This window comes from Rhinoraja longicauda, chromosome 9 (genome assembly GCF_053455715.1).
Source record: "Rhinoraja longicauda isolate Sanriku21f chromosome 9, sRhiLon1.1, whole genome shotgun sequence".
In the NCBI taxonomy this organism is placed as follows: domain Eukaryota; kingdom Metazoa; phylum Chordata; class Chondrichthyes; order Rajiformes; family Arhynchobatidae; genus Rhinoraja; species Rhinoraja longicauda.
The window spans coordinates 56744508-56767108 of NC_135961.1; the positions used below are offsets into that span (position 1 = coordinate 56744508).

The 22601-nt window shown below is 47.1% G+C and overlaps 1 protein-coding gene across 2 annotated transcripts in view; it reads left to right on the forward strand.

The window, feature by feature from the left end:
- Nucleotides 1-12072: 12072 nt before the first annotated feature.
- esr1 (estrogen receptor 1) overlaps nt 12073-22601 on the forward strand; it is a 154861-nt gene continuing 144332 nt past the window's right edge. The window contains exon 1 of one of the 2 annotated variants that reach the window (XM_078405557.1): nt 12073-12524. In XM_078405557.1, the coding sequence (XP_078261683.1) occupies nt 12073-12524 (452 nt within the window). The remainder of the gene's footprint in view (nt 12525-22601) is intronic. The other variant, XM_078405558.1, reaches the window with a different exon arrangement.

Genomic DNA, 22601 nt, shown 5'->3' on the forward strand with positions numbered 1-22601 from the left:
GTCGGTGGCAGCGGCCCTCGTCGACGCCGCCGCCGCCATCGGTGGAAGCGGCCGCTGAAGGAGGAGAAGAAGAAGAAGAAGCTGCCCGCTGCGCTGCGGCCTGTGTGCGGTAACGGTGCTGGGCCCGGGCGGACTCGAGGACGCCGTGGCGTGGGTTGAAGGGACGGAAGGGAAGGATGAGAGGACCATTAGTCTGACCATCTTCCCTCCCGCTCGGGAGTGTCCCCCGGGTGTGGGAGAGTGAGGGGAGAGCGGGCGGAGGCGGTGATTGCGGGCCGGCGGGCGGCTCCACTAACGGCGTCCATCTTGTTGGTGCGAGTGAGGAGAGGCCGTGACGTCAGACGCACAGCACTTTAAAAAATGTGTTTAGAAATGAAACTTTTAAAGTTTAAAATGTCTGTAACTTAAAAGATATTCGACCAATGACAATTAAGCACTCACGGGCCACGTAAAATGACGTGGCGGGCCGGATTCGGCCCGCGGGCCTTGAGTTTGACACATGTGTCTCCTGCCTGCTGCTTGAAAACCTCCGAGGTCAGGAAGTTTTGGGTACAGATGGATTTGGCAATCTTTTATATATTGGGTTGTGAGGATCTTGCTGAACTTAGCGAGACCTCTTACCTCAGGGGTGATCACAAAGCATCCTCTGTGAACCTTTTGGAAGAGGAGTTGCGTGCTTAGCCCATCCTGCTTCACAGAGCAGATTCTGGATCAGATGATAAACACAAAATGCTGGAGTAACTCAGCATCCCTCAGGGTCATTTATTCACAAAATGCTGGAGTAACTCAGCATCCCTCAGGGTCATTTATTCACAAAATGCTGGAGTAACTCAGCATCTCAGGAGAGAAGGAATGGGTGACGTTAGTCTGAAGAAGGGTATCGACCCGAAACGTCGCCCATTCCTTCTCTCCTGAGATGCTGCCTGACCTGCTGAGTTACTCCAGCATTTTGTGAATAAATACCTTCGATTTGTACCAGCATCTGCAGTTATTTTCTTACATCCCTCAGGCAGCATCCCTGGAGAAAAGGAATAGGTGACGTTTCGGATCGGGACCTTTCTTCAGACCGGAGACTTCAGAGTATGGAAAAGGGCGTCGAACTGAAACATTATCTAATCAATGTCTATCTTTGGTGTAAACCAGCGTCTGCAGTTCTTTCCTACACATTTTATCTGGATCAGATGATACTGGAAGGCTCTGAGACTGCATGAGAGGCTTTCCGGTTCTTTGCTTCTTGGTGCTCCTCTTCCACATCCACCATCATCGACTGCAGCAGCAGAGAATCCTACAGGCTTTCTTTGCAATTGCCACATTACTCTCGAGCCCTTACTTTCCAAGAGGATGGAGAGCCTCTTGACGTTCACCTTGGCCTCTTCTCCAATCTGTGAAATCTGGTTCAGTTCCTCAATGCATGTTTGTGATCAGCAGTTTCCCACTCAGCTTCCAATCTCCCCAGACTGATATCATCAGGCCGATCTCTGGATTTACCTCATTGCACCCATTGCACTTTTTAAAAATCTGCCCCTTCTCTGTAAGTGTAACACTCTAACGCTGTGACACTATTTTGTGCACTCTGGTATTTTTCTTTTTCCACTACTTGTGCATGCTTTGATCGTACTCACGTACAGCATGATTTCACTGGATAGCGAGCAGAGTTTTTCACTGTTTTTTTGGCACGCTTGATCATAATAAACCAATACCAATACTGTGCACAGCTTGGCACGTTTCACCGCTTCAGTCGTATTTCAGCGCAGATCGATCAAACGGGATATTGGCTGCACCGTTGCGTGACCACCTCTTCTGGCTTCAGTGACTGCTGCAGAATCCCCTGGCCTGGCCATAACAGTGGGAGTCGCTGACCCACGACCATATTGACGGCCCTTGAAGTTGCTGAGGTAGTAAGCCACACTTCTGGGAAAAGCGTTGGCCTTGACCATGGCTGTGTATCTCAATGTCCGAGGATCACGTGTAATTTTATCATGGTGCACATTTTATAGATGTGACCTTTAAATCCATTGTATTGTGAATAAACAGCGTCAAGTCACCTCAGTCAGTAACTCTGTTCCAGCATGCCCAGAGTCCTCGGTGCATTACCCTCCCACCCAGGTCCTCGATGGAGAGGGGCAGAAACCCTGCATAGAGGGACCCCCACCGCGGGGCAAAGACTCGCAGGTTTGTAGGTTAATTGGCTTCTGTAGATTAACCCTAGTGTGTAGAGGTGACAGTGTGTACAGATGTTCAATGGTTGGAGTGGACTCCAGAGTACACTAGAATGCAGAATATAGTCTTACAGCTTTATAGCTTTACAGTTACATTGACAGCACAGATTTTAAAAAAAGTGCAAAGGTTAGAATGAGATAGGTTGGGAGACTGGGACTGCGCCCTAGCATAAGGGAGGACCATTTAAGAAGCAATACCCGAATCTGGTGACAATGGTCAATCCCTGGGATAAGGGTGGTAAGCCACTGCCTTGAGGCTGGTGGTGTTGCTCAGGAGAGAGGTTGGTTTTCAATCAGTATTGACTCCTCCATCTGTTGTTGCTAGTCGCTGCTTCCAGTGTCCCAGAGCTTGGATGCGTTAGGAACTCTATCACTCCCAAATTCTGTGATGCACTGAGCATTGCATTCCTGCTCAATGCCCGGAGATGAGGAAAAACTGGGTCCATTTCTTTTATGGCACCACTTCTTTTGCCTGCAAACCTGATTTCCCTGTGTTGGTTCATCCACGGATAATGGGCAGCTGCCGGTGTCCCACTGTGACATCTATTGCTTTTGGTTGCGTGTTTTGGAGATCTCGGCAGCAATTTTGCCCTTTGGGGGCTGTAGAATCTGCAGGGCATTGATAGGAATGTGGGAAGCAGAGGTTAGAGGACAAAGCAACAGGGATGGTGGGATTGCTCCATGAGCCGGAATGGAACTCAATGGGCCAAATGGCCTCCTTCTCTATCAGATGGAAATATCGAGTCTCGGCAGGAAGGGATGGAGGGACTGTCATATGAGGAAAGATTGGAAAGACTGGGCTTGTATTCACTGGAGTTTAGAAGGATGAGAGGGGATCTTACAAAGACATATAAAATTATAAAAGGACTGGACAAGCTAGATGCAGAAAAATGTTTCCAATGTTGGGGGAGTCCAGAACCAGGGGACACAGTCTAAGGATAAAGGGGAGGCCATTTAAAACTGAGGTGAGAAGAAACCTTTTCACCCAGAGAGTTGTGAATGTGTGGAATTCTCTGCCACAGAGGGCAGTGGAGGCCAATTCACTGGATTAATTTAAAAGAGAGTTAGACAGAGCTGCACGTACTCCCGCGGCCTGGAATATGGCAGCATTCCCTTGCAAACATCTCCTTACGATGGAAGACCAACAAGTTTTGGGCAGGCCAAAGTACATCTTTCACCGAAGTGATGGTGTTCCTGCAGCAGCTGATGTTTGTCTCAATGTGCATCCCTGGGAACAACACACATAGTAAAATGTCCCCTCTTACATAGCTGTGTGGGGTGAATCATTGACAAGGAACCATACATCTGTTTCTAAACCTTCTTGGCTGCAATGCTGAGGATATACTGAGGACAAAAATCTGATCGCTGCCTCATTCTTCTTTTGCTTTTGATGGGATCTGTCTGTTCTAAATGCATTTACCACATTCCCACAATAATTAGATTTCATGAGCTCCCGAGAACTCTTCGATTCCTGCAATGGTTGTGAAAAGCATATTGTTCTTTCATGAAGTGTGGAGATTGCAAAAACACATTCATAAGCTACTGGTTCCCTTTTAATCAAGAGAGAGTACCTTCTGTGACTAAATGGATTCCAAATCTATGGAGGTTAATGACAGAGGTGAGGACAGAAAACCAGTACACACAGGACTCCTTTGATTTTCATTTTGAGTTCTGACAAGATGTATAAGTGTTCCTGTAAGCTCGTTTGGTTTCTGATTAATGTTCTGGCCGTGTGGGACTGATTCTGCTGAGAAACACCGCATTATTTCTCGGAGTATTTTGTTTCTATTCATTTCTATTCATTTCAGCTATTAACAGCGGCTGAGTGGGTGCTAGCAGTGAGCTAAGGACATAAAGTAAAGGGTAATAATGCTGTTATGAGCTAAGGACATAAAGTAAAGGGTAATAATGCTGTTGTAAAAAAAGTTTTAGAAACCATCTGACAAGTTATTGGTACTGAGATGTCCAACAGAATGATTTTTTAAAAAAAATTCTATCTTTCAATACAATTTTATTTTATGTTTGTTTTGGATGCGGGAGATAACGTCTTTGTAGTTAATCATGGATTAATATTTAAATATCCAGGCTTCTTATTTTTTTTTTAAGAGGGCAACAGAATGGATAATTCAGAACACTACAGCATGGAAGCAGACACTCAGTTTAATTGATCTTTATGGTGTTTAAGTTGTGTATGTCCCTACACCAACACATTATCTACAAATTGATTCTAGAATCATAGAATCATTGAAAGGTACAGCTCAGAAACAGGCCTTTCAGCCCACTGAGTCCATGCCAACTATCAACCACCCATTTACACTAACCTTACATTAATTTCATTTCGTACACTATACACATCCTCAAGAGTAAGACAGTGAAGAGTGGTTTGTTGTCATACGTACTGAGATGTAACAATTAGATTCTCACTTGCCACAGCACAATAGGTTTGTAAACATGGCACTCAACAGTTGACAAAAGTTGAGTTCAATAGATAAAAAAGCTCAATTAAGTGCAAAATAAAACAAATCCCAAAGTTCCCTGGTGCACCAAGGCAGTTTGCAGTTTGGAATTTAGTTGGAGTTTAAAGTGTTCAATAGCCTAATGGTAGTTGGGAAGAGGCTGCTCCTCAACCTGGACGTTAGTTTTCAGACTCCCATACCTTCTTCCCGATGGCAGTAGTTAAATGAGAGTGTGACCAGGGTGGTGCGAGTCCTCGATGATGTTGGCTTCCTTCTTGAGACAGCACCTCCTAATGATCCATTCGATGGTGGGGAGGTCCGTACCCTTGATGGACCAGGCAGTGTTAACCTCTTCTTCGTTCCTGGGAGTGTGAGGTGTCGAAGTGGGTCGTGATGCAACCAGTCAATATGCTCATCAACTCCAAGTCGATAATCGCATCAATGTACCAATCAATAATCTCATCAACTTCCCCACAGATTCTACCACTCCTGTACGTGTGGGGCAACTTATGGTGACCAATCGATCTACCAGTCCACACATCTTTGAAGTGTGAAGGGAATGATGAATTGCACACAGACAATACCTGAGGTCAGGATTGAACCCAGGTCTCGGGCTGTGACAGGGACTCTATTTGCTGTGCCACTCTGTCACTCAGTCTTTCTCTTTTACTTAATTAGCTTTCCTTTAAGTGTTGATTCTATTATAGACAATAGACTATAGGTGCAAGAGTAGGCCATTCGGCCCTTCGAGCGAGCACTGCCATTCACCCTGATCATGGCTGATGATCCACAATCAGTACCCCGTTCCTGCCTTCTCCCCATATCCCTTGACTCTGCTATCATTAAGAGCTCTATCTACCTCTCTCTCTTGTAAGCATCCAGGAAATTGGCCACCACTGCCTTCTGAGGCAGAGTGTTCCACAGCTTCACAACTCTGTGAGTGAAAAAGTTTTTCCTCATCTCCGTTCTAAATGACCTACCCCTTATTCTTAAGCTGTGGCCTCTGGTTCGGGACTCCCCCAACACTGGGAACATGATTCCTGCCTCTAGCGTGTCCAATCCCTTAATAATCTTATATGTTTCAATAAGATCCCCTTTCATCCTTCTAAATTCTAGAGTATACAAGCCCATTTGCTCCAGTCTTTCAACATATGACAGTCCCGCCATTCCGGGAATTAACCTCGTGAACTTACGCTGCATTCCCTCAATAGTAAGAATGTCCTTCCTCAAATTAGGAAACCAAAACTGTACACAATATTCCAGGTGTGGTCTCACCTAGAGTATTGTGTGCACATAGAAACATAGAAAATAGGTGCAGGAGTAGGCCATTCGGCCCTTCGAGCCTGCACCGCCATTCAATATGATCATGGCTGATCATCCAGCTCAGTAGCCTGTACCTGCCTTCTCTCCATACCCTCTGATCCCTTTAGCAAAAAGGGCCACATCTAACTCCCTCTTAAATATAGCCAATGAACTGGCCTCAACTACCTTCTGTGGCAGAGAATTCCACAGACTCACCACTCTCTGTGTGAAGAAATGTTTTCTCATCTCGGTCCTAAAAGACTTCCCCCTTATCCTTAAGCTGTGACCCCTGGTTCTGGACTCCCCCAACATCGGGAACAATCTTCCCGCATCTAGCCTCTCCAACCCCTTAAGAATTTTATATGTTTCTATAAGATCCCTCCTCAGTCTTCTAAATTCCAGCGAGTACAAGCCCAGTCTATCCAGTCTTTCCTCATATGAAAGTCCCGCCATCCCAGGGATCAATCTGGTGAACCTTCTCTGTACTCCCTCTAAGGCAAGAATGTCTTTCCTCAGGTTAGGAGACCAAAACTGCACACAATACTCCAGGTATCTCAATCACTGTATGTGGTAGCAAGTTCTACATTCTCACCATTCTTTTAGGCAAGAAGTTTGTCCGAAACTCTTTACTGAATTTATTAATGACAACCTTATACTTTCTAAATTTTTGACTCTGCGTTAACGTTTTCCCAGTGTCTTATTGATTAAATTCTTTCATGATTTGTAAGGCACTCTGAAGTCTCTTTTCTACAGTAAAGATCTCAGCCTGCTCTGTAGTTCCTGTTAGTTATAGCCATTCTGTTCTGGTAAATCATTCCTTGCCCGACCTCCTGTGCCTCTGTGCTCGATAGAAAAGCAACTGGTTTGGTTTCTAAAGTATCACCCTCGGATTCCATCTCAAGCCATGGGCAGTGAACGAGAGGATTTGAGTAGAGCAGTAAAGAGGTCCTTCTGCAGTTGTACAGGGCCCTGGTGAGACCACATCTGGAGTATTGTGTGCAGTTTTGGTCTCCTAATTTGAGGAAGGACATACCTTGCTATTGAGGCAGTGCAGCATAGGTTCACGAGGTTAATCCCCGGGATGGCAGGACTGTCATATGAGGAAAGATTGGAAAGACTGGGCTTGTATTCACTGGAATTTAGAAGGATGAGAGGGGATCTTGTAGAAACGTATAAAATTATACAAGGACTGGACAAGCTAGATGCAGGAAAAATGTTCCCAATGTTGGGGGAATCCAGAACCAGGGGCCACAGTCTAAGATTAAAGGGGAGGCCATTTAAAACTGAGATGAGAAAAAACTTTTTCACCCAGAGAGTTGTGAATTTGTGGAATTCTCTGGCACAGAAGGCAGTAGAGGCTAATTCACTGGATGAATTTAAAAGAGAGTTAGATAGAGTTCTAGGGGCTAGTGGAATCAAGGGATATGGGGAGAAGGCAGACATGGATTACTGATTGTGGATGATCAGCCATGATCACAATGAATGGCGGTGCTGGCTCGAAGGGCCAAATGGCCTCCTCCTGCACTTATTTTCTATTGAACTTGGAGAAACAAGGAAGTGCAGATGGTGGTTAATACACAAAAAGACACAAAGTTCTGGAGTAAGTCAGGCAAGTCAGGCAGCATCTCTGGAAAACATGGATAGGTGATTAAGACTTTTAGATTTTAGAGATACTGCATGGAACCAGGCCTTTCAGCCCACCGAGTCCACAGCGACCAGCAATCACTAGTCTTATACATCCAAAAACAGCAATCACAGGCACTATCCTACACACTAGGGAAAATATACAAATTTTTACCCAAGCCAATTAACCTACAAATCTGTACCTTTTTGGAGTGTGTGAGGAAACCGGAGCACCTGGAGAACGTACAGACTCCATACAGACAGCATCCGCAGTCAGAATCAAACCCAGGTCTCTGGCGCTGTAAGGCAACAACAGCAATCTGCTGCTTTGCCGTTGTGCCCCTTGCGGTCTGCCTTGTCAAACCGCGTCGAGAAGGAAAGCCTTATACATCCAAAAACAACCAGAATGGTTCATTGTTTGCTCAGCGCGACAGAAAAAAACAACAAAGGGAGAATTGGCAGGAGTTTCGGAGTGCCAGTTGAGGTTTCGCCCTCCGAAACGCAGGAACATTTAAACAAGGTGCCAGAAATCAATCTTTTTGCCTCCAAATTGTCCGCCCCTTCCTCCAAAATAAATCGACTCTTAGGTCTTACATCTCCCTCACCACCCCCCCCCCCCCGCCAAACTCTGAAAGATCAAAGTACCTCACAGCTGCCGTTTGGCTCTTGAAAGTGGTTTAGAATCAATCATAAGTTTTGAACTCTGATTGTTGTTTTTCTTCTGCTCCCCCAATCTGAGCGCTAGGCCCCAGCTCTGGTCAACACGTAGATGTGTGAAACGATCTGCTGCCCTCATCTTTGCTGATACTTCACAATTTCCAGATCGTTAAGCTTGACAATATCAGAACTGACCGAGAGTAAAATACCTCATTCTTCATTCTCACTCGACAACTGTGATAGTTCCTTCTCAGCGAGTCCAAGCTTTAGTTTGGCTCGGCGGTAAATGCACTCTCCTCTCAGTCAGGGAGATATGGGTTCAACTTCCTACACCACAGACCCGATGCATGGTTATCTAGGCCGACGGTCGCTGTGCAATGAAGACAGGCACAAAATGCTGGAGTAACTCACCGGGTCAGGCAGCATCTCTGGAGAAAAGGAGTAGGTGACGTTTCAGGCCGAGACCCTTCTTCAGACTGAGAGTCAGGGGAGAGGGAAACTTGAGGTATGAAAAGGTACAGAACAGATCAAGCCGGCAACGCTGACTGATGGAAAGTGGAGCCCACAATGCTCCGTGTTGGTGGGGGAGCAGAACTGTTGGAGATGCCATATTTGAGTTGTTAAACTGGAGGATGCACAAATCCATGGCTCTATGAGAAAGAGATCTAATGAATTGTTGCAGCCCATATTAATACTTCAGTTCAGATTGCTGAGATAACTTTGACAGGTCTGTGCTGTTTTACGGGATCCTGCTGTATCAAACTTTGGAGGCCACTTTGACTGGCCCAATGACATGGCTAATTCATTGGCTTGCCAAATGAAACAGCGACCATGTTCTGGTTTTTCCATTGACTGCGCAAAGCTTAGAATTATTGAGAGCGGCTCAAAATGGCAATATGTAAAAATTTTTTTTTTCCGTCTGCGTTCTGCGTCGCTATTATTCCCCACTCACATTTCAGCCACTGCGGCTTTGGACAGAGATCAAGTTCAGATCAATCCCTCTACCTGTGCACCTGGCCTCCGTTGGCTCCTGATCCAAGAACACCTTGATGTTAGCAAATCCACTGATGCCTCAGTCCTCTCCCCCTGTGTAATCTCCTCCGGCCCGACAGAACTCTGTGGTCACCACACCTTTCCAATTCAAAACACTTTTCTATCCCCTTTTTCCTTTCATGCCGTCATTTGTTTCATCGGCTGCCTCGCCCGCTAAGTGTCAGCATTGTAACACTCGTCTTTCTCATCCGTAAAATGCCCCGTAAAATCTGCTGCTTCACCCAATTTTGGGGCCAACTTTCTCCTGGTGTGTCACTGTCATATTTTATCAGAGAAAGTGCCTTTAAAGTGCCTTAAAACATTACAGTGAAAGTATGAGGCACATGCTAGTTGTATGTCAGAACATTGTTTCCCATTGACACGTTGTGCTGTTGGGGGTGGTCAGATTTACAGAAGTGAGCTTCCAAATGCCAAGCTTGTCAGCGCCGCTCCATTTCCCTTACACTTGGCAATCTGGGGGAATTGTCCACCATTTCTGCTGCAGAGAGGTGATCGGAAGGAAAGCATGTTTGCTTTAATGCAAGATGAACATAGTGTGGGAAGGTGGACACAAAATGCTGGAGTAACTCAGCGGGTCGGGCAGCATTTCTGGAGAGAAGGAGTGGGTGACGTTCAGAAGGGCCCCGCCCCGAAACTTCTCCCATTCCTTCTCTCCAGAGATGCTGCCTGACCCGCTGAGTTACTCCAGCATTTTGTGTCTACCTTCGATTTAAACCAGCATTGCAGTTCTTTGTGTAGGAAGTGTAGGATGGATTGTTCCCTTAATCTTGGGAGGCAGAGCCCAAATCTTTTCTTTGCCTCGCAATTTCTGTCACAAATAGTGCTGTTCAAACGCAGAAGGGTAGGAGTAGGAGCAGGCCACTCGGCCCCTCAGGCCTGCCCCATGAACTCAATACGGTCATAGCTGATGTGTGGCGGCCTCAACTCATCTTCGGTACCAGTTCCCTCCACCTCTCAATTGCTTGATCTTTTCAAACATTAATCCAACTCCACCTCAAATACGTTGAATGATTCGGCCCCACCACCACCCTCAGGCCAATCCCTTCCAGAGATTACCGAAAACCTCAGAGGGAAGACATTTCTATGCACCTCATGACCAGCTTGACACAAAAAGCTGCACTAACTCAGCGGGTCAGGCCAGGGCCGTTTTTACAGCATTATGGGCCCCCAGGCAAAGCAGTGTACTGGGGCCTCTACCGTTACTCTCCCCCACCCCCCTTTCCCTACCAGCCCCCCCCTGTCGTGCCGGCGAAAAGCACTTACCGAAAAGCACTTAGCGATGGACTTAGGGTGCTACATTGTTGCGAAAAGCACTTACAGATCGCTGTGAGACGCACTTAGGGACCGAAAATGTTGCGAAAAAAGCACTTATTGAACCTACATTTTTAAAGTAGTATTTATTTATTGCAAGTCACTTAACATACACAGATCAGCATGGGGCCCCTATGCTCGTGGGCCCCCGGGCAAGTGCCCATCAGGCCCATGTGTTAAGACGGCCCTGGGTCAGGCAGCATTTCTGGAGGAAAGGCTTCGGTGGTGTTCCGGGTCATGGCCCTTCTTCAGACTGACTCCTACCTCCCCTTGTTCGTTCTTGACTCTCGCACAAGTGGAAACAAGCGTTTCAATATGTGGCCATTGACTGTCAGCAAAATATTTTTTTTTTTACCTGAAACCTGGTGGAAGTGGGGCTTTGGCTGGTGAGCCTGGCACTGGCTGTGAGTTTCTCCTGCGACGGAGGTGTCTGTTAATGTGCGGGGTTGGGGGGTTTATAACAAAAAGTAGACAGTGGGCATCTTCTGTAGTGAGTTCTTGGTGCTGATTTATTGAAGCTATTACATTATTAATAAATCAACCATTGAAGCCCCGGCCACTTTAAGGCTGACCCAGATGTTAAACATGAAAGCAAACAATTAAAGAGCAACCGTGCACTGTAGTGGGGGAAAGCTCAGGTATACCGGGGCTGAGAAAAGGGGAGGAATCCCAGGGAAACTTCACACTCTGCGCGCACTTTATTAACACGTCAGCGCGGGTGCATCGTTAAAGAGAATGAAATGAAGGCTTGACTTTGATTGCTTCCAGCACCAAGTCCGGGGGGAGGGGGGCTGATAGCTTGGACGGTGCGCTGAGAGCGAGTGGGGCCGATTGCCTCAGGAGGGAGGAAGGCGTGCGAGAGCGCGGGAAATCAAGCGGCATCCGTGCTGGGGCTGGAACCTTTCCTGGTTTTGCACCTTCAGGTGAGGCGATGGGATAAAACTGGAATCAATCTCTTTCCTCGTGCTATCGTGACAGAACGCAACCCGACCAAGGCACGCACGTTTAAACCAGCCTTTAATCTTTGGTGAAACACTTAAATCAGCGCAGCATTACTTTTTAAAGTGTGCAAGCCTGTGGCGAGAGGTGAGGCTAGTGCCAATGTACGTACGACAACCTTCTTGTTTTGGCTGGCTGCCAATGCCTTTGTAATGCTTATTAGTTCAGATGAGAAGGACTTGGTCTGAAGTTTGAATGCGTTCCTCTGTCTGCACTCTCTCTCACTTGTATCCTCCTCCTCTTCACGCACAGCAGCAGAGCAGTCGTAGTGTTTGTGAAGCCCTGTCATCCGTGGTGAGCGCTGTAGTACTCGTCTTCTCCTGACTGTGAGGGTTTTCTTCCTTCTCTAGGTTGGTCAATTGATATGAAGGGCGAAGCGAGAGACGACGGAGTCAGCCTGTGACACCCGGGAGCCAGCGGCGTTCTGTGTTTGTTCTTCCCCCCTCCTCTGGATGCTGGTCATGGCAATCCCGCTCCATCACAAATCACCTGCGATTGCTTTGCTTCAGAAGATTCAGACCAGCGAGTTGGACACTTTTGGCAGGCAAACTCTGCAGTTACCTCTAAGTGGCGATGGACCTCTGAATGACATCTACGTGGAAAAGAATCGAGCAGGGACGATGAATTACCCGGAGGGTGGCTACGAGTTTGCAGCCGCCGCCAGCTTGTACAACCCAACCAGCCTGGGCTACGCAGCCTCCACCGACTCGCATGGCTCCGGCAACATTGGAGGTCTTCACTCCCTCAACAGCATGTCCCCGAGCCCCCTGGTCTTCTTGCAGACGGCTCCCCAGCTCTCTTCCTTCGTCGCTCACGGGCAGCAGGTCCCGTACTACATGGAGAACGAGCAGAGCAGCTGCAGCAGCTTTGGGCTTCGCGAGGGACCCCCTTCGACCTTTTACAGGTAAGCCTCCTGCTTTTCCCTTGCCGTTCCCCGCAGCCTCCAGCCCCGACACACCGAGGGTGGGGGGAGAGAGAGGTGATGATCCCCCTTCCCCAACCCTCATCCCCCCCCACACCCTCCCCTTCAACTCAGCGTCGGTGCCTCAAAGTCTGCCGTGTGTGTGTGTGTGTCCGGGATCCATGCTGAAATATGGCTCTTTGGACATGGCATCCTTTATTTCCTATGCGATTTTGAGGTGTCCGTCACTTCATTCACAGCTTGCCACGTTTAACTCTGCATCTGTTTTAATGTGGGCTATGCAGGCTCCCCCTGCATCGAAGGAGCTTGGCTGGGGCTCGCTCCAGCTTGGGGTGTGCCCCGGGTTTTACTGTGTGGATGGGTGAAGTTCTTTGCCATATTGTTGTGTTTTTTCGGGGGGGAATTTGGGTCTTATCTTTAATTGTACCCCAGTCGAAAACTGGATAACGCACTCAGGACCTCTGAATACCTTTCGATTCGGCTTTTCTGAGTGATGTTTCCAATCAAGACGGTTAATCTATCGGTGAAGGCAATAAGTTCAGTTTGTTTCAGGTTCCTTGCCAAAATTAGTTCAGCCCTGACAAGACATGCGGGGGGGGGGTTGGGATTGGGGTTGTGGGGGGGGGGGGGGGAAACAAAAAAAATCCCTGGGATAATTCCCACTGCTCTGCCTGCCTTCCACCGACCTTGTGTTGATAAGTGGAGAATGAGTATAACTCCGATGTCAGTCTGTCCATTCATCTCGGAGATTTAATGCCATCAATGCTGCAACTTAACCCGAATCAAACCTAAACCCAGTCAAGAATTAAATTCCTGACAGTCCCAGATGTCGAGCTGCAAGAGGGTGCAATCTGTGGGAAGGCGTGGGGGTGGGGTGAGTTGGGGGGGTGGGAGGGGGTTTAAGGGAGGAAAACCCTTTTCTTCTCTGCAAATGGAGGTACAATGGTGCAAAATCAGTTAAAATCCACTTTATCGTGGTGGTGGTATCGAATTGTCTCGTCTCAAGAGTAAATTTCGCAGCAGCGCTCCGGAGTTTTAAACAGTTTAGAGTTTCTAAGCCCTATGAGCTGGTTGAGAAGAGGCATTTCAAGGAGCGTACACTAGTCTGTTATGAGTGGGGAAGGATTCAAGCCCACTGGCCTCCACATAAATGTCAGCAGGAGATGATTTGTAGCCTGAGTATATTAGGTACAGGTTTTTCTATTATGACTATTTCTCTCAACATGTTGAGGCAAGCTTTCTTCTCCACTCACTTGGATTGCTGTTGTCACTGTTGTGTTTCATTTAGATTGTGCAATCAATACTTTGGATACCAATTCTGTGAGCAGCACAATGCCACTACTGTATTTTTTCCCTCTGTTGATAAAAATCCCGGGGGTTACAAAAAGGTGTTGCTAAAGAAGAAAGGGAGAAAAATCTGTGTAAAGTAAATCAAAAGAAATGCAGATGGTGAAAATCTGGAATAAAAGCCAATAAAAAGCAAGACACATTCGGCAGGTCAGGCAGCATCTTGTGGAAAGAAAGACGGTTCAAGTTTCAGGTCCAGGACTCAATCAGAAAAGGGGTAGGATTTTGTCGACATTGTGTTTACCATTGTTTGAAAGGGTGCTGGAAGCAGATTAATTTTGAGAAAGGACTGAAGTAAGTATCTGAAAAGGCGAGTGCCACTGAGCTGTGGGGAAAGAGGAGGAGTACGGGATCGCCCTGTCGGATATGGCTTGAATGTGTGCTCCTGCCCCATGGCTTGTTCTGACTGGGCTATCGTAGGAAGAAAGTACAGTATAAACAAGGTTTACAAAAGTGGTTTACTAAAAGTGCTAGCCACAAAGGGACACATAGTGCTAGAGCAACTCAGCGGGTTAGGCGGCATCTCTGTGGGACATATGTAGGTGATAGATCCTTTTGCTGAAGAAGGGGCCCGATCCGAAACATCACCCGTCCATCTTCTCCAGAGATGCTGCCTGTCCCGCGGGGCGGCACGGTGGCGCAGCGGTAGAGTTGCTGCCTTACAGCGAATGCAGCGCCGGACACTCAGGTTCGATCCTGACTACGGGTGCTGTACTGTACGGAGTTTGTACGTTCTCCCCGTGACCTGCGTGGGTTTTCTCCGAGATCTTCGGTTTCCTCCCACACTCCAAAGACGTACAGGTTTGTAGGTTAATTGGCTGGGCAAATGTTAAAAAAAAAAAAATTGTCCCTAGTGGGTGTAGGATAGTGTTAATGTGCGGGGATCGCTGGGTGGCGCGGACCCGGTGGGCCGAAGGGCCTGTTTCTGCTCTGTATCTCTAAATCTAAAGTTACTCCAGCATTTTGTGCCTTCAATTGTGGGAAGAGCTTGGCACAGTGACATCAGCAGCCGCTGAGGGGAGCGGCGGCAATTGCCTTCGGTTTCGCTCTGGTCACGCTGCCATCGATTTAGAGGGTGGGGTGAAAGTCCCCTTGTGGGCTGGAGGAAGGAGACGGTATGCACGATCGCAACGGTGGCCAAGGGACGTGAGAGGCAGCGCCGCGGGATGAGTAATAGCTTGCCTGCACTCCCAGTCCAGCAGACTCTCACAAGGCCCAAAGACGTTGTGTGATCAGTAGAAGAGGAGTTGTGGCTTTGTCGTTTGCTTTTAGTTCACTCCTCGTCAATACCTATTGTTCACACGGGCTGCTGTACCTCCTCCACCCCTGCCCCTCCCAGAGATTGGATGGCAAGTCTGGAGATCATGTCCTCCCCTCTGACTGTTCTGCCAATTATTTTGATTCCGTGCTTCTGGCGACTAGTCTCGCAGCCAGGGGATAAAACAGATTTACCCTTCCGACTTCATAAACACTGTTCACAAACCCCGGATTGTTTTATACACGTACGGGTGAAAATTTGAACATTTTGGTTGAGTGCTGTTCATACAACGGATGTCCGAGACATAGACCAATCTGAGATGCAACAGGGACAACAGTTGAGCAGAGCAGTAATAATCATAAAAGCTGCATCCAATGTGCTCTGACAATAAATCGTCTTCTGCTGAAGTTTCTGTCGAGGCCAGTCGGCCTGAATCTTTTTCTACACATACCAAAGTTGTGTGCAATTCTGAGCTGTGTCTTCCTCCTGAAACCCACGGCCAGCAGAGAAGGGCCAGTTCTGAGGAACCACAGAATTATCGTTGGCCCAGCTTCAGGCAGTGGTTGTGGGAGCCAGCCAAGGGAGCCTCCAAACTTCCTTCTCTCGATGATCAATCAGCATTCCATCTTGAGATGGAAGTGCAGAGGCTGCAGGGTTATGGAAGACCAGGCTCACGGAAATCCGATTTCACGCAGATTCTCCCATAAATATTTAAGGAAGGTTTCCAGACAGTAATATTCATGAAAATGTTATGGCGGTATTAGTTGACAACTGGATGCAGCATACAGAAACAAGAAACTGCAGATGCTGGTTTACAAAAAAAATACACACGGCCTTGGAGGAATTCAATGGGTCAGGCAGCATCTCTGGAGAACATGATAAGTAATGTTTTGAGTTGGGACTGAAGAAGGGTCCCGACCTGAAATGTCACTTATCCATGACTTCAGGGATGCTGCCTGACCCGTTGACTTACTCCAGCACTTTGTGTTTTTTTTTTGGGTGCATTATTCCATGGTTCCATTAGTTTATTTAGGAGTGATGTTAGAGTGACAATAGCCAGTAGACAATAGGTGCAGGAGTCGGCCATTCAGCCCTTCGAGCCAGCACCGCCATTCAATGTGATCATGGCTGATCATCCACAATCAGTACCTCGTTCCTGCCCTCTCCCCATACCCCCTGACTCCACTATCATTAAGAGCTCTATCTAACTCTCTCTTGAAAGCATCCAGAGAATTGGCCTCCACTGCCTTCTGCGGCAGAGAATTCCATATATATATATATATTCATAGAACATATATATATTCAATGAAATTAGTTACAGGAGTCATACAAAATTAGTAGCGATCGGAAATTGATGTTGCTGATCAAAAGGAAACTTGGTTACTGGACAGTTCTCAGGAATGGAACCCTTGTGCAGAGAGACTGTACTCAGCAGTTCCTCTACACTTGTCCAAATCAGCATCTCCCAATCTTTAGCCAGCAACTCCTACTGGGAATAATTTGGTGTGATGATGGGGTGGGAAAGGACTGGATTTGTGGCTGATGCCACAACAGCCCGGGAACACTTTAGTGTCGGCACAAGCACAAAGTGCAAAGCCAAGTGGCGTCAGACGTTCAAACATTTCCCAACAAGTCGAGCCTCCTTAATGGCGATGGGAGCCTGTCCTGTGAAATGGCCCCATCATCAGGTTAACAGGACAGGAGAGCAAGGTGGCAAAAGGCCAGGGAGAAAAAATAAATTAACCGGCCAGCGTCCAACACTTGCAGCAGGAAGGTGCAGAGAGTGGCATTGATAGAAATTGATTCTGGTTTGGTTTTGAGATCATTGAATCAAAAAACACATCTGAAACCTTCTTCAGCAAGTGACAATTGTTGAATTTAAATTCTGGGGCTGATAGATTATTGCTAACTCAAGATAGGTACGGAGGAAAGTTGTGCAAATGCAATTAGGTGATGAAGCGGCACCAGGTAGAAGCTAGGGGCAGTGTCTGATGTTGAATAATATCTAGTCCATAAACTGATCATTGTCGAAAAACCAGAAGGACTAAAGAACATTGCCCTATTTTTCACATCATTACTATATAGGTTAAAGCAAAGATTTGAAGGGAAACATTTTGCCTTTTCATTTATAACGCAACAGATCATGAACTGGCCATTGTGCTCAACGTTGCTGGTATGTTGAACCAGACATGGACTCCTCTAATCCGTCACCTACTTAAGTCCCATACTCCATGTAATTTGAGTCCTTCTTTGCTCACTCCCTACATAAGCCCAGACATCTTGTAGAGTGACCTCAGTCTGCCGCTTATTCCCTTTGCAGGCTTTCAATACCATATCCAAACTAATTTCGCTCACCTTTTAATATAGCTTCTAACATTCCATTCAGTTCTAATTCTACCCTCTTGCTCACTCTACACCAGTGTAAACAATCCTCCTGCTCAGTCACCGATCCCTTTCATATTCCCTCATATCCAATCCAACTTCCATTGCTGTGCCTTTCCTTTATCCGTCGTTACTTGTGGTGCAGTGACAGAGCTGTGTGAGCTACCACCTCGCAGCACTGGAGACCCTGGTTCAATCCTGACCTTGACTGTGGAGTATGCGTGTCCTCCCAGTGACCACGTGGGGTTTCTCAGCATGCTTTGGTCACTGCGATGTTGCTGCAAGCATGATTTCTGTTGTATGCGCACCTGAGTGTGTGCAGTGAGTGGTTGAATCTCATGGAACGTTGTGGATGTGGGGAGAAAGTGGGATGAATAATAGCATTAGTGTTGACACGGATTTGGTGAGGCAAAGAGCCTGTTTCTGTGCTGTATCCCATTGAGACTCTACTTTCACTCGTTTACTTTCTCTTGTCCTTTAATATCATATTCGTTCCCACTTTCATGTTCACTTCTCAGATAATATCCTATCCATTCTGTTGTACGTCCTACTCATTCGACGTTTAATTCCACTACATTCTTCACTTCTCGTGCTGACCAATATTACTTGATTTATCAGAATGAAACCCTTCTTCTATTGAAGACCTTTGTCTGATCTCCTGTTAACTGCATGAGCTCCAACTTTTCGAATGCAATATTCACTGAAGGGATATCGTGTTCCTCAGCCAAGTTTTTATCTTCTTCACATACACAGATATTTTCTGACGACCAGTTCTGTATACGTTAATCATTGTTCCCTTCAGCAAGTCACACAGTGGCAATGTGGGGCTGCTGGTAGAGCCACTAACTCACAGCACCAGAGACCCGGGTTCGATCCTGATCTCGGCTGCTGTCTGTGTGGACTTTGCACGTTTCCCTGTGATGCATGAGTTTCCTCTGGATGCTCTGGTTTCCTCTCACTTCCAAAGACGTGCAGTTTTGTAGGTTAATTGGGATTTTGTAAATTGCCCCTGGCGTGTAGGGAGTGGGCGCTTCAATGGGATAGCATAGAACTAGTGTGTGGGTGCTCGATGGTCGGCATGGACTTGGTGGGTCGAAGAGCCTTGCTCCATGTTGTATCACTAACCAAAAAACACCTAAAAATTCACGCTCCAAAAGTGTGAAAGAGGATAAAGGCGATATTGAGATGCCCATTGGCATCTCAGCTGTTTCCCATCTACTCCCATTGCCTGCCTGAGTATTTTTGCCTTCTGAACTCTGAGTTCCTGCAGCCATTTTCCGAACTGGCGCTGCCGGTTTTCAGGCTGTGCGGCTCAGTCTGCCGTGATAGCCCGGACGTAGGTTTGGCAGGATAAGATTTCCTGCAGTACGTCACCGCCTGAATCAAGGTGGGGGGAATCTGTAAACGATGAATGAGTGTGGCACTGTGCTGCAGCTGGTGCTGCTGCTGTCCCAGAGATCCAGCGAGCCTGGTTCGATCCTGACCTCCGGTGTTGTCCATGGGGAGTTTACATCTTCCCCCTGTGACTGCATGGATGTCCTCCGGATGTTCCTGCTACTTCCCACATGCCATACATGTTCATGTTGGCTGGGTAATTGGCCATTTAAATTGCCCCTTGTGGGTAGTGATAGAACCTGGGGTGGGCGTTGATGGGAATGTGGAGAGAATACTGTAAAGTGGGTTCACCATAGGACTGGAGTCAATGTGCGGTTGATAGTCAGCGTAGACTTGATGGGTTGTGAGACCTGTTTCCATGCTGCGTGCGTCTATCCAAGGAAGACTCTCACAAAATCCCAAAAGAAAATCTTGGCCCCCTTATTCCACAAGGTTGTAAAGTCCCTTCTAACTTTTCCATCTGACGAGTAGCCCTCTGGTCTAACTAATCAATTAGAAATCTTGGAGTCCGTAGTTTTTCCTCGTGAAAGGAGTAGTCTGAAAGTTGTTTTGATAGCTCTTTGTAAAAATATGGATGAGCTTGACAAAGTATGTGTGGATTCCTTCCCACTTGTTCATTGCAAATATAAGTCAGTCTGGTGAAAGATTCTGGAGAAAATTCTTCACCAAGAAATGGTGAGAATGTGGACCTTGCTAGCACATGGTTTGGTTGAGATGCATGTATAATATATTATGTGTAATATATTCTCCAGAGAGAGACTGGATAAGTACCGAGTGGACGGACGTTATAGAGTTAAACAACTTAGAAAACGGTCCTTTGATCCACTTTGTCCATGCTGACCATTATGCCCGTCTCTACTATTCTTACTTTCCTGCATTAATTCCATTTCTCTCTCATCCCTGCTCATTCAATTACCTGCCCAGAGGTCACTTAAATGTTGTTAATGTTCCTGCCTCCACTGGGTGTTCATTGCAGATATCAACTACAGAATCACAGTTGAACAGGCAGTTTAAAAAGAGCGCCAAAAGGAAGCTAGTAGTCAATTTGAAAAGTCCGGGAGCAGAGCAAGGACGCCCGTTGGCTGAGCAGTAAAGTAAGTGCTAATCACAGTTGAACAGGCAGTTTAAAAAGAGCGCCAAAAGGAAGCTAGTAGTCAATTTGAAAAGTCCGGGAGCAGAGCAAGGACGCCCGTTGGCTGAGCAGTAAAGTAAGTGCTAATCACAGTTGAACAGGCAGTTTAAAAAGAGCGCCAAAAGGAAGCTAGTAGTCAATTTGAAAAGTCCGGGAGCAGAGCAAGGACGCCCGTTGGCTGAGCAGTAAAGTAAGTGCTAATCACAGTTGAACAGGCAGTTTAAAAAGAGCGCCAAAAGGAAGCTAGTAGTCAATTTGAAAAGTCCGGGAGCAGAGCAAGGACGGCGAGGAGGCTGAGGTGAGGAGGATACAATTGTTTTAAGCCAGAGCTGGTTATAGGCACAAGGTGATGGCGGAAAAGTTGGTGCGGTGTGTTTCCTGCAGGATGTGGGAAGACAGGGACGTCGCTGGAGCTTCTGGGAGCTACACCTGCAAGAACTGTGTCCAGGTGCAGCTCCTGAAGGGACGTGTGGTGGAGTTGGAGAGGCAGTTGGATGACCTCAGGGCCATCCGGGAATGCGAGAGTTTCCTCGACAGGACCTATTGTGAGGCTGTCACGCCAAGGGTCCAGGTCGAGCGAAGGTGGGAGACTGTTTCCGGGGGGAGTGGACGTGGACGTGGACTACAGGAGACCCCAGTGGCTGTGCCTATTGCAAATAGGTATACCCTCTTGGGAACTGTCGGGGCAGAAGACGTTTCCAGTCCGAGTGGCGGACCTGTTGGCAAGGATACTCGACAGGGGAGACCGAAGTCTGGAAGAGCCGTAGTGGTCGGTGACTCCATAGTCCGAGGGACGGACAGAAGATTCTGTGGCAGCAGGAGGGACTTGAGGATGGTCTGTTGCCTCCCTGGTGCCAGGGTTCAACACATCACAGACCGGCTTCAGAAAATCCTAGCGAGGGAAGGCGATCAACCTGAAGTCGTTGTGCACGTGGGCACGAATGACGTCGGGCGGAAGAGGAAGGAGGTGCTACAGCGGGAGTTTAGAGAGTTGGGAAAAACGCTGAGAAGTAGGACATCGAAGGTGGTTATCTCTGGACTGCTACCGGTACCTCGTGCTGGTGAGGCCAGGAACAGAGAGATAGAGGGTATGAATTTATGGCTGAGGGACTGGTGCAGAGAGCAGGGATTTAGATTTCTGGACCACTGGGATCTCTTCTGGGCTAGGGGTGACTTGTACAAAAGGGACGGGTTGCATCTTAACAGCAGGGGGACAAACATTCTGGCAGGCAGGTTTGCTAGTGTGACACCTGTGGCTTTAAACTAAGTAGTGGGGGGGAGGGGTTAACAAATTGTGAATATGAAGATGAGGTAAAAGGGAATACAGGAGATATTGCAAAAGACTCTCGGAAGAATGGGAACAGAAGTTCTAGAGCGGAAAAGAAATTAAGGGCAGGGCCAATTGTGAACGATGTGAGAGGGGAGGTAAATACAGAAGTTAAAGTGTTGTACTTAAATGCGCGTAGTATAAAAAATAAAGTGGACGAGCTTGAGGCTCAGTTAGTCATGGGCAAGTATGATGTTGTAGGGATCACTGAGACATGGCTACAAGAGGACCAGGGCTGGGAACTGAATATTCAGGGGTACACAACGTATAGAAAAGACAGACAGGTGGGCAGAGGGGGTGGGGTTGCTCTGATGGTAAGGAATGATATTCATTCCCTTGCAAGGGGTGACATAGAATCAGGAGATGTTGAATCAGTATGGATAGAAATGAGAAATTGTAAGGGTAAAAAGACCCTAATGGGAGTTATCTATAGGCCCCCAAACAGTAGCCTCGACATAGGGTGCAAGTTGAATCAGGAGATAAAATTGGCGTGTCAAAAATGTAATGCTACGGTGGTTATGGGAGATTTCAACATGCAGGTAGACTGGGAAAATCAGGTTGGAAATGGACCCCAGGAAAGAGAGTTTGTAGAGATCCTTCGAGATGGATTCTTAGAACAGCTTGTTCTGGAGCCTACCAGGGAGAAGGCAATTCTGGATTTAGTGTTGTGTAGTGATCCTGATCTGATAAGGGGACTAGAGGTAAAAGAGCCATTAGGAGGCAGTGATCACAACATGATAAGTTTTACTCTGCAAATGGAAAGGCAGAAGGGAAAATCGGAAGTGTCGGTATTACAGTATAGCAAAGGGGATTACAGAGGCATGAGGCAGGAGCTGGCCAAAATTGATTGGAAGGAGGCCCTAGCAGGGAAGACGGTAGAACAGCAATGGCAGGTATTCCTGGGAATAATGCAGAGGTTGCAGGATCAATTTATTCCAAAGAGGTGGAAAGACTCTAAGGGGAGTAAGAGACACCTGTGGCTGACAAGGGAAGTCAGGGACAGCATAAAAATTAAGGAGAGGAAGTATAACATAGCAAAGAAGAGTGGGAAGACAGAGGATTGGGACTCTTAAAGAGCAACAAAAGTTAACTAAAAAGGCAATACGGGGAGAAAAGATGAGGTACGAGGGTAAACTAGCCAATAATATAAAGGAGGATAGCAAAAGTTTTTTTAGGTACGTGAAGAGGAAAAAAATAGTCAAGGCAAATGTGGGTCCC